This window comes from Lepidochelys olivacea (assembly GCF_965140295.1).
Source record: "Lepidochelys olivacea isolate rLepOli2 genome assembly, chromosome: 9".
Classification (NCBI taxonomy): Eukaryota; Metazoa; Chordata; order Testudines; family Cheloniidae; genus Lepidochelys; species Lepidochelys olivacea.
This window is the reverse complement of record NC_140419.1, coordinates 74,497,691-74,515,361: the sequence shown is the minus strand read 5'-3', so window position 1 is coordinate 74,515,361 and position 17,671 is coordinate 74,497,691. Positions and strand designations below refer to the sequence as shown.

At 40.8% G+C, this 17,671-nt stretch overlaps 1 protein-coding gene across 1 annotated transcript in view; it reads left to right on the top strand.

The window, feature by feature from the left end:
- LOC311526311 (connector enhancer of kinase suppressor of ras 2-like) overlaps positions 1 to 17,671 on the top strand; it is a gene marked incomplete at its 5' end in the record, with an annotated part of 376,450 nt that overhangs the window by 242,341 nt on the left and 116,438 nt on the right. The window contains one exon of the mRNA XM_084639211.1: positions 2,375 to 2,628. Coding sequence (XP_084495337.1) covers positions 2,375 to 2,628 — 254 coding nt within the window. The remainder of the gene's footprint in view (positions 1 to 2,374; positions 2,629 to 17,671) is intronic.

The following is a 17,671-nucleotide window of genomic DNA, read 5'->3' as shown; positions in this document are numbered from 1 at the left end:
TTGGGGTGCGGGAGAGGGTGTAGGATGCTGGCTCCGGCCAGTTAGTGCTTACCTCAGGCAGCTCTCAGAAGTGGCGGCATGTTCAGCTCCTAGGTGGAGGGGCCAGGGGGCTCTGCACACTTCCTGGACCCACAGGCGCAACTCCCGCAGCTCCCCTTGGCCATGGTTCCTGGCCAATGGGAGCTGAGGAGCCAGCACTCAGGGCGGGGACAGCACACGGAGTCCCCGTGGCTGCCCCTCGGCCAGAGGGACATGTTGCTGCTTCTGGGAGCCACATAGGGATGGGAGCCTGCTTTTGCCCCACTGCGCTGCCGACTGGACTTTTAGCAGTCTAGTCAGTGGTGCTGACTTTGTAGCCACCAGGGTCCCTTTTCGACCATGCGTTCCGGTTGAAAACCGGACACCTGGCAACCCTAGCTCTCAACCAGCAGGACCCTGTCCCCTTTCCAGATGGCTCTGGCTGCACACTGCAAGCTGGGGCATCTGATGAGTGCCAGGCAGTGGTTGGTTAGGTGTCATCTCTGCTGCCCACCCATCGGCCCCTTTTGTGCTTCCCCTCTTGCTGTCCTCTCCCTGCTTTGCCCCTTCACCCCCTCCTCAGCCCCGCTGTTCCTCCATATCCCCCCAGCAGGGCGCGTCCTGCTCCCAGCGCTGAGCAGAGAACCAGCCCCGGGTTGGAGCGCTCAGCTCAGCTGGCTGGCCGGCTCCTTCCTTCCTCCACTGCCTCTGGCTGGGGTGGCACCCTGGGAAAGCCCAAGACCCTCAGGCCCGGTTTGCTGGCCAGGAGGAGCTGAGCCCTGCATGCGCCAAAGCCCTGCGCTAAGCTTTGGAGTGGGGGGGAAGCAATTTCCAGCCTGGTCCCACCCCGACCCTGTGGGCTCCACAGCAGCCCCCTGGGCAGGGGATCAGCACCCTCTTTGCCCGTCTCCACCCCCACCGCCCTAGGTCCTGTCCCCAGGGAGCGCAGGGCTGCTCCATCCTCTAGGCACCTTCCCCTGCTGAGCCATCTCTCTGGCCAGGGTCTGTGGCTGCTGAAACCTCTGCAGTCAGGTTCTCTGGGCCCTAAGTGTTAACCCCTTCCTGCCCATGCTGTAGCTGGGAAACAGGAGGCGGCTGCGTTATGTTGGTGGCCAGCAGCAGCCTGGCGGTGTTAGTTGCCTTTCGACACTGTGCAGGCAGACAGGGACAAACAATGGGAGGGGAACTATGATGGAAGTCTGTGGAAGCCTATAGAATGATTATTTCCTCCATGCACAGTTATCTTAAGCTCAGTTACTGTTCTGATTTACTTGTTAACTTTTATTAATTACTGTTGATCCAAGTACAGGAAGCCATACTTTTCCAAAACAGTAGAGCTGGGCGGGCATTTCAAAGGTGAATCTGCATTATGAAACACAATGAAAACAAAAATATTTAAAATTTCCTGAAAAACAAAATTAAAAAAATTCATTTGGGGTTGATCGAAACATTTTCCAGCAGAAAAACATTCCATCAGAAAACTTCTGACCAGCTCTACCAAATACCCTTCTCAAAATCTTGTAGTCAAATGTCTTCATGACCAACATTCTAGAATCCGCTAGGCAGGATTTTGGATCTGTCAGCTATAGAAACCTAAAAGAGAACCATCAGAGAACCTCATTGCTAGGTGATGGCACATTTGCTTTCGTTAGAGTATCTGTGGGCATATATTATGCTGTAGTCTAAAATGTACTGAAAGAGTTAACTAAACTGCATAGCCAAAAAAATTGAAAAAGACGGGGCTCCAGAATTGTTCAGCCGAGAGCTGATAAGGGCTTACAGTTTGAGAAAAACTATCGGAGTAGGCGTCTCAGTGATTCACAGCTTTAATGCACAAAGTCCAGCGTATTTGTTAACTCAAAAAAAAGTCAAGATTTTTTGAGGCTTTGTGCTGTAAATGAAACCGCAGAATCAATTACTGTTGTCTCCACCTGTTTCCAGGGGGAAAGAAACAAGGTAATGTTCACTTGTAGTTACCATGCCATTATAGAACAATAGCTTTATGTGGCCCCCTGTATGCTAGTGAACTCTGAATTAGTAAGGACTGCTTTTCTCAAGAGCAGCAAGCATTTTGGATCAAAGGGCTATGAAAGATTGAGATAATAGCTGTGTTCCATTTACCATGTCTTAGTAAAACACTCTCTAGACAACACCCACGTGAATAAAAGACTGCAGGTTGTAGTCTCCATTTGAAATGTCATATTGCAACACCCATTATTACCCTGTTTAAGGTGCGGCTTTATTTTTGCACAGACGTGTGCTTGAGTGGGTAAGTATAAAAGTGTAGCCTGGTTATATTTTGTGTGTTTGTTTTTTTGTCTTATTCATATTTCTTTTCTTCTTCCTTCAACAACTGATTCGGAGAATTCACTCCTGCGATACCTGAGTGATGACAAGATCTTGGTGATCCAAGAAGAGCCTATGACACAGAAAGACAACAAGAGAGACACAGGCCGCAGGTCAAGGAAAAAGGGCAAAAACACAAGTAGCCCGAACTATCCAATTAGCCCATCTATGTTGACATCTACTGTTAGCGTTAGGCTGGAACCTGGGCAGCAAGATGTCTTGAATTTCTCACTAGCTGAAAGCAACACTGTTCCACTGTATCACGTAAGTTCATAAAAATTTGAAGTTTTAATTCTTTTTTCTTAATAGCCATTGGAACTAGGATTGGCACAGCAGAAATATGATCTTATATCTTACAGTATCATGTTGCATGGCAGGGTCCTACAGTTCAATTTTCACATCCATACCATAAGATACAGAGCAAATCTGAAAACCATCTGGATATTATGAAAAAGTTCAGTACATAATACACAGAACACTTGTCCACTATGGGTAGGTCTACTCACGCACACAGCATGTAGACTGCAGACAGTGCTCACCCAGCTAGCATGGGTATAAACAGCAATGTAGAAAGTGAGCCCCAGCTTAGGTGAGTATAGTAGAGATAGGCCAGTACTCTGCATGGATCTCTGCATCCTCAGTAGTGCCTCCCATATCAACTCTACTGTTTTTAGCAGTGTGGTGTCCTGGTGCAAGAGCCTTTTCATGCCACAGTGAAAGACTCTGGCAAAGGGGAGGCAATGAAGGAAGACTGTGACAACAAAGGTCACATTCTCCTGTATCCTGATTACGGTTGGTGAGTTGTAAGTTTTAACATGTAAGATGGTGAAGGTAAAGCACAGAGGAGAGTCTAGGGTTTCCTTCAACCAGCTAACGTGAAAAAATATTAATTGCCTGTTTTCACTAAGATTTTAGCACATTAGTTGACTTCTATCAGTTAACACATATTAAAAACACACCTTTATTCCTTGTGAAGATGAGGCCAGTGTGACTCACTTGGTGGGATCTCTTCATTTCCAAGTGGATTGGCTAAATCCCAGACTCTGCTCCCAGAACAACTGATGCCAAACCAGGAGATCCTCAATTTGGCCTGTAATCATTGGGTGAATCCAATAATGACTTTTTGCAATATCAGAGAGTGTAAGCCTCACCATGTTCTGAGTTTCTGCAGTCGATACAAGGAGCTCATTGCTTGGACCATGGAAGCATTCTCAACCATGGGAGGTTGAGGGGCATGTCCCCTCACATACACGTTACCTATCTTTTGAGGAAGGAAAAATTGGTCCTAGGATCCCTGATACTATTTGCCTACTCAGGTCGTGATTACTTACTGCTGTTAACCTTGTTGGTTGGGTCCCTTTGGACCTGCTCCAAATTGCAGCTCTGCTCTCCTGAGACCCAGTGGTTCAGTCATTCAAGCAGGCTCTTTCTAAAATCTTGGGGTGTAATCGTAGTCCTGTTAAGTTTAACGGAGAAATTTAGATGTATTTAAATGGTGTCCGGATTTCACCTTGGAATTTAAGTACAAGAAATATATGAATTGTCATGCTGGATCAGACTTGGAGTCCATCTAGTCCAATATCCTGTTAACAACAGTGGCCAATACCAGGGGCTTCAGAGGAACATATAAGAACTTTAGAGTATGCCCCATAATAGATCTCATGCTTATTTTTTGTAGTCAAAGATTGGCTTACTCCCTATAACATGGGGTTTAATATGCTTTCCACAACATTTTGTTGCCATTAATTATGGTAACTCTGAATATTCTTGATATGTATATGAATGCCCAATCTCTTTTCAAATCTTGTTAAGTTTCTGGATTTAATGATTTCATATGGCAATCAGTCCCATGGCCCAATTACACATTGTTTGAAAAAGTATTTCCTTTTATCTGTTTTGAATTTCTCACCTTTTTATGTTATTGACTGTCCCCTTGTTCTTATATTATGGTGCAGGAAGAACAGGGTACTGCTGTTTATAGCCCATTTCAGATGGGTTTCCAGCTTAGCAAAAAAGGCATTTTGGTTCTTAACTGAATTTCTGCAGAATGGGACCAACAATCTGGAAGCCTCAGCAATGTAGATATTGCTCAAATTGTGGTTGTTTTTATTCCGGAGTTATTTGCTATAGGTGCAGAGAAAGTTATCAACTTGTTCTTTAGTCAGGCTGTTCTACATGGGAGGAGGCTAGAACCTGAAAAGCCTAACAACCATTCGGATGGGACTCACCATTAGGAGATAACTAGGGAGAAGCCCATTTCAGATTAGTTAGCCCACTATGCAGAAATTCAGTATTCAAGGTAAAACCAAAATCTCCTTTGTTGTACATGTGTCTGAGAGAAAAATTAGTAGGTATCCAGAGTGGACCACACTCATCACTGATTTAACCTCACTGACATCAGTGATGATATACCAGGGACAAATCTAGCCCTGTGTTATGTAATGTTGAAAGTGAAGTTACTGTGGCATTATAACTTTTTTTTTTTTTTGGTAAAACTATTCTCCCAAAACACTATTTTAGTTAATATATTTTTATTTTTATTTAATCTTAACTCCATTACATCTACCTACTTTATCAGTTTCCCAATATATTACTCTGAAGTGCTCCAGCAGAGTATTCAGTATTAGTGGACTGTTTTTGTCAGCACAAATAAATACTCTTGCTCACTGAAACTGGGCAAAATGGTTACCTCTGAGACATAATTAAGTTGTTATGCATTGGATTTAGCTTTGTTACACTTCAATAGTCTTGGTAAACAAAAGACATTTAATTAAGTCTATAGTGTCTACATGCATGAATATGCAACTCAAAACGATATTTTTGTTTTCCACTGGAACATGTAATTGTAATCTTAAAATATGTTCTAAGTTGTTAAAAAATATTTAGAACCAGAGTGCAAATAGAATCATAGAATCATAGAATATCAGGGTTGGAAGGGACCTCATGAGGTCATCTAGTCCAACCCCCTGCTCAAAGCAGGACCAATCCCCAATTTTTGCCCCAGATAGATCCCTAAACGCCCCCCTCAAGGATTGAACTCACAACCCTGAGTTTAGCAGGCTAATGCTCAAAGCACTGAGCTATCCCTGCTTTGTTTATATTTTGTTTTGGGGTGGGTTTTTTGGTGGGGAAGGGAGGAGGAGAGTGGTTACCATTTCTGCTCAAATGCAAAATTGACCAGGATATTTTTGAGTAATAAAAAATGCTGCTTTTGATGTTTGCAAACAGCTATTTCTACCTGGAAGAAAATGACATCAAGGCCTGACCATGTGTGCTCGGGCCCAAAGAAAATAATATGAAAGATTTTCTAGAAGGCTTTGTGTTGTGATGTTCGACCATTCACTGGGATCCCGCCATATTCATTGTATATGTTTCCGTCTACCTCATGGCTTAATGGAAGACTTTGACTGGCCACTGTAGAATCATAAAAATGTAGGGCTGGAAGGAACCTCAAGATGTCGTCTAGTCCATCTCCCCATGATGAGGCAGGACTAAGTATACCTAGACCAGTGGTTCTCAACCTACTTATCATTGTGGGCCACATATGCGGCCCACAGTGTGTTGCCTGGGCCACAGGTTGAGAACCATTGCGCTCCTCTATGCCCAGTGCCTGCCCCAACCCAGAGACCGCTCAACAGAGCGGGGCCAGGAGCGGACTCCACTGCAGAGCTGGGCAGCAGAGCAGCCCCAGGCCCCACCATGCGGCGAGGCAGAGCAGCCCCAGCAGCCCTGGGCCCCACAAGGCCAGGCAGCCCTGGCGGCCTGGACCCCAGCCATGTGGGCCCTGTGGCCTTTAGCACACAGCTGAGAACCACTGACCTAGACCATCCCTGACAGGTGTTTGTCCAACATATTCTTTAAAACCTCAACTGACAGGGATTCCACAGCCTTTCTTGGTAACTTATTTCTGTACTTTTCTATCCTTAAGGTTAGAAAGTTTTCCTAATATTGAATCTAAATTTCCCTTGCTGCAGATTAAGCTGATTACTTTCCCCAGTGGACATGAAGAACAATAGATCCAGGATCAGATTCGCACTCAGGAATTGGATCCGGTAATGTTACCCAAAGTTCAACAAACTTCCCTGAGGCAGGGTTTTCCTCCCTAGATGGACACTCCAGGACCTTCTATGCAACAGGCACATGATATGATGCTGGACTGGAGCAACTGGCAGAACTGGCACATGCCACTATAGATGCCTTGGCCATACTGACCAATTCCCACTTATCCTTGCCCTATAGGAAAGTCTGACTGTTTGGTTCCTGATAAAGGACAGCTTAAATCTGTGAATCTGAGGTGATTGGGTCCTATACAATCAGAACCAATAGATACAGTAACTTAGTACAAGATACACTTTTGGAAGAAGAGGGAGATACATCCCCTCCAGTTGAATTTCAAAAATAAGAAATTGAATTAGAAAGTGGTTCATCTCTGGCCAAGAATGTAGGAGTGTGTTCTCCTTCAGAAAATGCTATTCAGTTCCTTGAACTAGTAGCCAGAATAGCGTCAATTTTAAAATAACCATCCTGGTTTTCAAAATATTAGGTTCTACAAGAAATAAAATATCTTTACCAATATTAGAAGGGCTTTGACAACCAGCAAAAGCAGTCTGGTCCAATCCATCTTTGTGTCAGCCAATTTCAAAAAAGGCGACAAACTATACCAGATTCCATAAACAGGGTTTTCTTGTTTTCATGTTCACCTCCCTCTGATTCACTTGTTGTGGTAGCAGTGGTACAAAGATCCAAGTCCAGATCTCTTATATTGAAGGGGCGATAAAAATTCTTCAGGTATATTCTCATTACCCAGCATCAGACCAAGGTTTGACATACCAGTCAAGAGCTTTGAAGCAGTCTTAGAAAATGCCATCCATATCTTTAGAGACCATTTGTCTCATATTTACAATGTATGGAAAACAGTTACCTTAGATAGATGCGTTTTAGACACAAAGAAGGAAGGTTATACCATTCAGTTTAAATCCCTTCCTCCATACAATCCCCTTCCCCTCTCCTTTATCAGAGACCATTCTACAAGAAGATACCCAGAGTAAAATAAAAGCTCTATTACAAGCAGGAGCAACAGAGGAATTCCCAGTAAGTTCCCAAAGCAGGGAATTTTAATACTCATTATTTTCTGATCCCATTGGACGGAGGACTCAAACCACTTCTTGGTCTCAGAAGACTGAATAGATACATCAGAACGTTTCAGTTCAGAACGCTAACCTTTGTAATCAATTATCCCCCTTCCTTTCTACTCTAGTTTGGCTTGCTGCTCTTGATCTCAAGGATGTGTACTTCCTTATTTCTACAAGACCTTCTCATCACAAATATCTTTGCTTTACACTTGGTCAATATCATTTCCGATACAGAGTGTTGCCATTTGACCTCTCCCCTGCACCCAGAGTCTTTACCAATGCCTGTCTCTTGTAGCACATATCTGAGGAGACAAGGAATTTTTATTTTCCCATACTTAGATGACTTCTAAAGACTGGCTTCTAAAGACTTCCTCTGAAGAGGAATTGAAAAGTGTCACTCAAATTACTGATTTTCTGTTTGAGAAACTGTCTTTTAATAGATTAAAAGAAGTCTCTCCTATCTCCTTCTCAAAAAATCTCCTTCATTAATCTTCCTATCCTTCCTTCCACAATTACAGAATTCAAGTAGCAATAGACAATATGTCTGTAATGTACTACATAAACAAACAATGTTGCCTCGACTCTGCAAGGAGGTAATAAAACTTTGGAACTGGTGTATCTTTATGGTGTATCTTTAACATTTATTTGATTGTTGAGAGTGTGGATCAGATGAGCAGGGATGCTCGCAGATACACTAGTGGTCTCCAAAACATTTGGTGATTCAGCACTTTTTTTTAGCTTTAGGTCTTTCTGGCCATAGACCTGCTTTGCTATCAGGTTCAATATCAAGTGCCCTCAAGTTTGTTCAAGATGTGTTCCTCCTCAGTTGGAGAGAGGCCTAATGCATGCCTTTCCTCCATTCCCATTACTATTAAAGGTAGTTAAGAAAACAAAACAGGACTCGGCCAAGAGGATCTTACTTGATTCTGCGTGGCCAAAACAGCATTGGTACCCAGAACCCCAGTCATTTCATCTAATGGTTTGGGCGATAGAAATATGACAGGTTTAGAAAATTCTTGTTCTGTTGAGGTGCAACGTGTTTTAATTCTAGGAAGCAGACTGCTAGAAAATGTTATAGCTTGAAGTGGAAAAAAATGTTATATGGGTGTCTAATAAGGGTGTTGTCCCAGTCTTGGCTTCTATTCATTACACTTTAAAATATTTATTGCACTTAAAAACTATGGGTTTGTCTGTCTCTCCACGTAAGGTCCATTTAGCAGTGATAGCAGCTTTTCATATTCATATTGACAGTAAATTTGTTTTCTCACACTCCTTAGTCAAAAGATTTTTTAAAAGTTTATTGAATTTGTACCCGCCACGATGAAACCCAGCTCCTTTAAATTTATCTCCTCCCTTTGAACCTCTCTGAGTGTTCCTGGTTTCATCTTTCTATAAAGATAGCATACATAATAGCAGTCACATCTGCTAGAAGGATTAGTGAACTACATGCTCTCATGGCCACTCCCCCCTTGCCATACTGTTTTTGTAAGGACAAAGGTCTTTGGGCCTCACTCGATTCCTTTCTACAGTAATTTTGGACTTTCATGTAAATCAGTGTATTAATTTACAAGTATTTTTACCCAAACCATGCACATAAGGGTGAATGCAGGTTACCCAGCTGTATCCATAATAGGCCAAAGCAGAATCCCAGAAACAATTCCATACTTTTTGGAGTTTGAAATTCAGATATGGTGGCTCAGGAACTTGCCTTGTCATAACCTGTGCTGTAGTGGTCCTCCTGCCTTACCATAGTGATGGTATTTTGATCTATTCTCCTTTTCACAGTCTTTGACAATCTTTAGGTTACATAGCTCCTGTTGCTCTCTTCCTGCCCAACCCCTGAAATGGAGCTGGTTGGTACTGTAACCAATATTGTGTTGGTACATTAGCAATTCCCTTTCCCAGCAGCACAGTCCCATGAATGGCAGTGTGGTAGGGAATTACATGAGTTTTACCTGAATATGAGGGGAAATAATTAATTGGAAAGTTTGAAAAGTTTGCAATAATTAATTGGAAAGTTTGAAAACTTTGCAAGCCATGCAAACCCTGTAAAGCAACCTGGGCTGAGTCAGTAAGGACCCTTGAAATATGCTGTGTTCTTGAGTCATTTATTCTTAAACACAAATACCAGAGTGTTCCCAATAAGAGAGCTATCTTATATAATGTCTTGTATTAGCAGGTGTGTTTGTACTACTGCAATCTGCTCCGTGGGAACAGAACTGTGTATATGTGTGACACAGGCCCAGTCATACTTATAGCTAAAAGCTTATGGCTTTAGGGGTCAGTGTTTATGGAGCAGGGAGGAGTTCCGCATTTCATTCTACTTTGAAGTTCCTTGTGTCCATAGTGTATAGGAATGTGACAACCATGTTACGGGTTTAAATTAGACTCATGTTATTTGAAAATAGGTTTTTATGATTTAATATTTCAATAAGCATGTACTGGAAAAAGTCATATGCAGGCTGGTACATCATACTAGATCTGGAAGGCTTTAAGAAAAGCTGTCACTTACAGCAAGTCATTTTAAGTGAATGACCAGAAGTAACTGTCCACTAGAAAGCCTTCATATTCCAGCTGAGTTTCTTTTATTCCTTCCTCTGTCTCTTTACAGTTTGGCCTTTTGGAAATCCCCATTTTCATCATATTCATAGTGAGAAATGTTCTGTAGTTAACCAAAGCTGGGCAATAGTATAATAAGAAAATACACTGAGTAAATAAGTTTACAGCAGTTGGTTAGAAGCAACTGTACATTGCATTTGGAAGCCACAGTTTCCTAAATTACACAAGTTAAAAGTTTAAACAGCTAATTTAACAATGGATATAGAAATCCAAGAGTTAATTCATTTTCACAGTATACGGTTGTGATTTGGTACAGCTTGAAACCATGGACAAATAACTGCTTGTCACTAGTATGCATGATAGTCATCTTGTGTGGCTTCAAACCTAAAGGGACTACATCATTTTATAATCCTGCCACACTGTGTCACACAATCTGTTTCATATATAATCTTACCAATTACTATAATAAAAGGAAAAGCATCCGCTGTTTATAAAATGATTATTAGCTAATGGCCTGTAACACTATATAGCAAGCTATAGTGTTAGATGGTTACAGTGGAATATTCTTTTACTTCTAGGGCCAGAACAATAATTGTTTGAGTTATATGTACAGTAAAATGTCCATTTTCAGTATCATAACATTTTTGCTGATTGACTAGCTGTCATTTTTATAGCATGCAGAACTATGAACTCCTGTGGCTTAGTCCCTGCAGCCTGGTCTACATTAAAAATTAGGTCAGTCCAACTACATTGCTCAGAGGTGTGAAAAATCCACATCCCCAAGCGACGTAGTTAACGTGATCTAACCCCCCAGTGTAGACAGCACTAGGTTGGTGAAAGAATTTTTCCATTGAGTTAGAACCACAGGGCTCTCCCGGGAACCACAGCGTTGAAAGGAGCAGAGTGAGGGGCCGCCTCTCCCAGGAGCCAGTGCCCTGTGCCGGCAGCTCCTCCGGCACGGCTGCCCCACCTGTAGCCCTGCCCCCATCACTTCCACACAGCTCTCTTTGTCTCTTGTCTGGGGGCATGAGTGCCACTTGAACACAAGAGTGCAACCAGGGACGTGGTCTGTTTCTCTCGCCACTGCAGATCCTGGGACAACCCTGCGGTTCCACGGATACCGATTTATATCTGCGGATATCAGATATCATCCACAGATATAAACTTTTATCCACGCAGGGCTGTATGGATTACCTACACCAATGGGAGAACCTCTCTCATCAGTATATGTAGTGTGTACACTGAAGCGCTACAGTGGCATGGCTGCAGCTTGTTGCTGTAGCATTTCAAATGCAGACAATGGCATGAAATTTATGTTAGACATGGAATTCTGCCACACCTGCTTGGATTCACTGTATGTGAAAACTATCCAGTTCACTCTATCCTGGCCAGTTTAAAAGCTTTCAATGGCTTTATTTTAAAATTATTTTAAAAAACCTTTTAGAATGGTAACAAAATTATTTTGCTGTGACTGACATTTTGGATTCATTCCACCTAAGGTGTGAATCTTCTGAAGGCGTTCATAGCTTTACAAGTCTTGATTTGCATTCTAAAGCATATTTGACATTTCCAAAGCTCACATACTTTTTCAACACAAAACATTTTTAAACATTTAAAAAAGACATGGGGATTCACTCCTTGAGTAAAAAATGGTGGCCTGCACTTTGTACTGCCTGGCTACAACAATTTTAAATTCATAAGACGATAAGATAACATTTTGTCAACTGTGAGGTAGAATGGGCTGGAAGAAATTGAGGAAATTATGGGCAATCATACTACATACAGCGCTCAGGTCTGTTCATAAGAATCACAGTAAGAACATAAGAATGGCCATACTGGGTCAGACCAAAGGTCCATCTAGTACGGTATCCTATCCTGTCTTCTGACAGTCACTAATGCCAGGTGCCCCCAAGGGAATGAACAGAACAGGTAATTATCAAGTGATCCATCCCGTTGCCCATTCCCAGCTTCTGGCAGACAGAGGCTAGGCACACCATCCCTGCCCATCCTGGCTAATAGCCATTGTTGGATCTATCCTCCATGAATTTATCTAGGTTTTTTTTTTAAATACTGTTATAGTCTTGACCTTCACAACATCCTCTGGCAAAGAGTTCCACAGGTTGACTGTGTGTTGTGTGAAAAATACTTCCTTTTGTATGTTTTAAACCTGCTGCCTATTAATTTCATTTGGTCACCCCTAGTTCTTGTGTTATGAGAAGGAGTAAATAACACTTCCTTATTTACTTTCTTCACACCAGTCATGATTTTATAGACCTCTATCATATCCCCCTTTAGTCGTCTCTTTTCCAAGCTGACCCAGTCTTATTAATCTGTTCTCACATGGCAGCCGTTCCATAATCCTAATAATTTTTGTTGCCCTTTTCTGAACCTTTTCCAATCCCAATATATAATATCCACATACAGAACCTGTCATAATGTGAAAAAAATATCTGGAAGATAAACATTCTAGGACTGATATAGGAGTATAAATCAGCATTATATCAATGTAACTCTCTCTGTGAGGTACTGCCTTCTAGAGACAGAACTTTCCCTCACTCAGAGGTATATGTACATGAATGAAAATATCCAAGCCATTTGCAGCTCTGTTGATTCCCTCCTGTTGTGATGTTCAGAAGTAATTGAATTCTCTGCTGTATCATATTATGTAGGTTCTTACCAGACAGCATGGTGTGGGTCACCCTGATCTTGCCACCTTGACCATTGACAAGAACCCTGGCAAGAACCTTTTGGTTGACAAAACTGCCCGGAAATATAGCTATCCAAAGGGACCTGAAAACATTTAATGACATTTTGGTGTCAAAAAGAAAGGGGAAATTACACAAGGTTATATTTTTGAATAGAGGCTTAGTTTCTCTGAGCAAACTGTCTTCTTTCCTTATTGTATAATAATGTTTTGTGAATTTTCCTTCTGCTTTTTAGTATTATGCTACCCACAGCCATCTATATAATGAGACTTCAGGTTAGCAAGACTTAGCGTTTACAGTAGACTGTATGAAGGACAACCAGATACTGTGACTATGAGGTTTTACCAAACGGAATTTGTTGTGAAACTAACGTGTGCTACTGGCTTATAAAAATACATAAATCGTTAGTTTTGGATACTGCTAAGTGGTTCTTCTCTCTTTCATTTGTCTCTCTGTCTGTGTTTTCCCTGGTGTCTGAAATGTTTGAAGGTATCAGGATCAGGCCCTAAATAACATTTAAAAAAAAATAGGAAAGCTTACTGAACTCAAAACTGCTGAAGCAATTTTGATCAAATTTACATTTCTGCTTTCCCCCTCCCTTCAGCCACGCACACATTCCAAAATCACTTTTAGACAAAGACCCAGATTTAGAAAATTTCAGTCAAGGTAAATATTTTGGAAAGTTGGAATGACAGTGTGATAATGGATACTGTTATGCACCCTTAATGAACATGGGTGATGACCGGTGTTCGGTATAATAAAATATAGTATGATCAAATAAGAAAACAAGGGACCCAGTATTATTTGGCTGCCCCACTACTACCTCCTTACTACATTTACATAGAAGTAAACAAAATTACACTTATTTAACAGTAGCTGTGACTACTAAGCATAGATATAGTCTTACAAAATTGATAATTACACAGGCCGATCATGCCACATAGATGTTTACGAAGCTATGTGGAACTGGAACCTAAACATTAAGTGGTTTCGTAAAAAGCTGTGAGGATGCAGAGTTAGCTGTATAAAATGGAAAGGTAAGTAATATAATATTGTAGGATACCCAGATTATAAAATGGTGCCCAGGATTGTGCTAACTGGAATATGTCAGGAAACACTACCACTTCAGTGCAAATTTAGAATTCTAATTTCAGGGTTTTCACAATGTGTGCTTGGATGGAGGTTTTTTTGTTGGGTTTTTATTTGGGGTTTTTAGTGTCACTGTATTCCTCTTTCAATAGACCTAATTGATTTCTCTAGATCAGTGCTTTGAGAAGTTTCAGTATCTTTAAAAGAAAACTGCTATGTGAAATAAAATACTTTCTAGTCATTACAGTTAATTAATTATTAATATTAAATGCCTAAAAAATGTTTGAACCATCTTCTATAACAATGACAATGAAAGAGGAAGTTCCCACGTTGACAGTTTGACATAGTTTGAAACAGAAAAATGTTGAGCTAATTGTCAAGAACAACTGTCATCACCCTGGACTTCCTGGAGAGAATTACAAAATGGAGGCAGCACCATTTTTAGCTATGGAGATATTTGAAAAAGGGGCAGGAATTTCTGATTTTTTTCTGAAGAATGATTTTAAATTATATTCTTATTTATTAATTAATTTTATTGATTCTTACAATTCTACCAGGAAAACTAAAAGGAAGGTTTGTCTCAGTTGGAAGTCACTCATTGCGTATCTTAAAGTAGTGATCAGTTCCTTGATTAATTGGATCAGTTTTCAAGATGAGCTAGTTTTGAAGGTCTGAGTACTTCATATTACTTAATTATTTTAAAACTGTTTCATCTCCTTTACGTTAAAGTGGGTTTTAAGAACACACTGGTCATGTTGTGGGTCTGCAGCAAAAAGAGTAGTAATAATGGGACTGGGCTCCAGAGACTGGGAGAAAGCAAAGATATGCTGCAGTACAGAGAAGAATAGTGTGGCATCAAGAAACAGCAAGTAAACAAACAGCAGCAGAAAGAAAAAGGTGCTAGGCAAAAATTTGAACAGTAAGACAAGGCAAGAGAGAGCACAGACAGAAGGTTAACCACAAAGTGAATGAGTACCCTTTAAAACATTTATATTGGAATTGCTGAAGTTTTTTTTCATAGATTCACAGTTTAAGGCCAGAAAGCACCATTATGATCGCCTAGTCTCATCTCCTGCATAACAGAGACTATAGAATTTCATTGAGTTGTTCTGGCATCAAGCCCCTAAATAAGAAGGTTGAGGGGTCACAAGTTTTCATTTCACAATACAATATCTGTGCTCAGTATCCACCGAGTAACACTTTACTTGTATTTCATAATAAAGAAACCAGCTCCTAAAAAATGAAAACTTCCCATGTTTTTGATTTATATATGTAATGTGTGGAAGATGATTTCGGCTACTGACAGATTTTACGACAGATACTTTCACTATTCTCCCTACACAGTGAAATTGAGAGTATGTCCATTCTAGGACAGAGTCACTGTAAATCAGTGGTTCTCAAACTTTTGTACTGGTGACCCCTTTCACATAGCAAGCCTCTGAGTGCGACCCCCCCTTATAAATTAAAAACAGCTTTTTATATATTTAACATCATTATAAATGCTGGAGGCAAAGCGGGGTTTTGGGTGGATGCTGACAACTCCTGACCCCCCATGTAATAACCTTGTGTCCCCCTGAGGGGTCCCAACCCCCAGTTTGAGAACCCCTGCTGTAAATAGTACATCAGAAATGCCTTTGTTAATTTTTTAAGTGTGTCACAGTATTAAAATGGTTTAGGGCTTATCATTGTTTCACTGCACTTGCTTAACTTCCAATTTATTTTCTGTCTGCTGACCAAGCAGAACTGTTAATACATGCCCATTAGCACAGAGCTTTTATAGATGAATGGAGTAAAAGCTACAAAACTATTTCTGGAGCTGCCGGAAGCCAATTTGACAAACGGTATACAGTTTAATGGCACATGCTGAGAGCAAAAAACATGTACAGTAAAATAGTTGAAAAAAAATTAGAATTCGGTCTTGTCTTCACATGTGCAATTTGGGATGTCCCAGCTGCGCCAAACATCTCTTTTGGGTGATGGGAACCCTGAGCACTACCATAATATATATTATAATAATAAGATGGGCTAAGGAAATCACATATTCGTGTGTTCAGCTCCATGTGATTGGAAAAGTGCTGGCCCTTCATTTCTTACTTCTTGTTTCACAAAAGAAGTGAGAACTGTCTCATTGTCAAAGCTTGGGACTGAGAGTCACTTCTAAGTTTTATTTCAAGTTTAATTGGGAACTTGTTTTATGGCCTCAGGTAACCACTTAACCTTTCTGTGCCTTAGTTAAACTCTCTATAACATGGCTAATACCACTTTCCTAAATTGCTGAGATTTGAAGTTCATCTATCCATCATATCCCATGTGTTCTAGAAGGTGGTTAGGAGCCTGATCTACAGCCCGCTTAAATTAATGTGAGTTTTTCCAGGCCCTATAACTACAAGGTCATAGAATATCAGGGTTGGAAGGGACTTCAGGAGGTCATCTAATCCAACCCAATGCTCAAAGCAGGACCAATCCGCAACTAAATCAAAAGGTGACTCTTACTGGCTGTTTTGACTATGACATGATGATCCTATTTTACATTTGTAGAGCACCATGACTGTGTCAATGAGAGCTTGAATTAGCAGGAGTACAAGCCTTCAGAGATTTGGCTCAATTTAGTAAGGTGGTACCTCCATTCAGCCTGTTCCATAACACAGAGCCCCCTTGCAACTTAGCTAAAAATGTCATTTTATTAATCAGACTCTGCATGAAATTACAAATGCTTAGACGTGAAAGGGAAATAATTTTCACCCTTTATAATATTAGGGAAAGGAAAGAGAAAGAAGTAAAGTGATTAGGGCTAGCTGAATACAATCAACAATCTTTAAATGTCTGCATGCATTCACTTTCTTTTGGAGATCCTTGATGACTTGTATGGCAGAAGTGAAAAGTATAATTTTTAATCAATGGCAATTACCGTGATATTATATCTGTAAAATGGTCAGAAGTTTGATCATCATCATCTGTCTAGTGAGAGAAAGCCCTAGACAATGCTAATTCAGAAATATACCCATCCTTGACTTCAAAAGAAAATAGTTTATTTGGACTGAGTTACTTTCTTTTGAGCAACAAAATGGAAGGTCCCCTGCTTTGGCCACTTTGCTACAATAATAGAGGTTATCTAGTTTTCCTTATTTTCAGTCCTGTAGGATATACCTTGTTTATCAGGCAATGCTAACTTGGAAAAATACATTGCAACACATAAAATGTGAATCTGCCTTGATCCAAACTTATGCCATATTTTCATAAGTAATTTTGCTGTCTTATTTCATCTTCAAGACATTTAGTGTTCAGTTCTTCTAAAAATCTTTGAAAGAAAGCTCAAAAGGATGTTAAGAGCTTTTGCAGGAGACACACTTGACCTCAAATGAGGCTGCTAAATTAGAATTTGACTGGGTAGGAAAAGCAGTGTCTTATTGTTGCTTATCATCCACATCCAGAAGGTTAGCCACCCTCTTCCATAAAGCATTGATGGTAACAGTCTCTGAGTGAATTTGAAATGATTAGGGCAGATTTTTAATCCTTAAAGTCACTATAAATGGATTTTAATTAATCGTGAATATTTGTAACCTACACACCTCCTGGATGTGGCGTTCTGTCCCATCTAGTGGCGCTGAGACCATTTAGAGTTATATGAGTCTGCTCTATACCCTTAGCTAACAACCAGTTGGCTTTTAGCTCATGCGGTAGAGGTTCATGCACTAAGCTCCTAAGGTCCCAGGTTCAATCCCACCCGCCCACAACTGGGGTCTGTTGGTGTTAGAAGTGATGGCTCAGCCAGGATTTCAATGGGAAGTCGCTGAAGCTTGGGACGCTCCCAGAATATAGAGG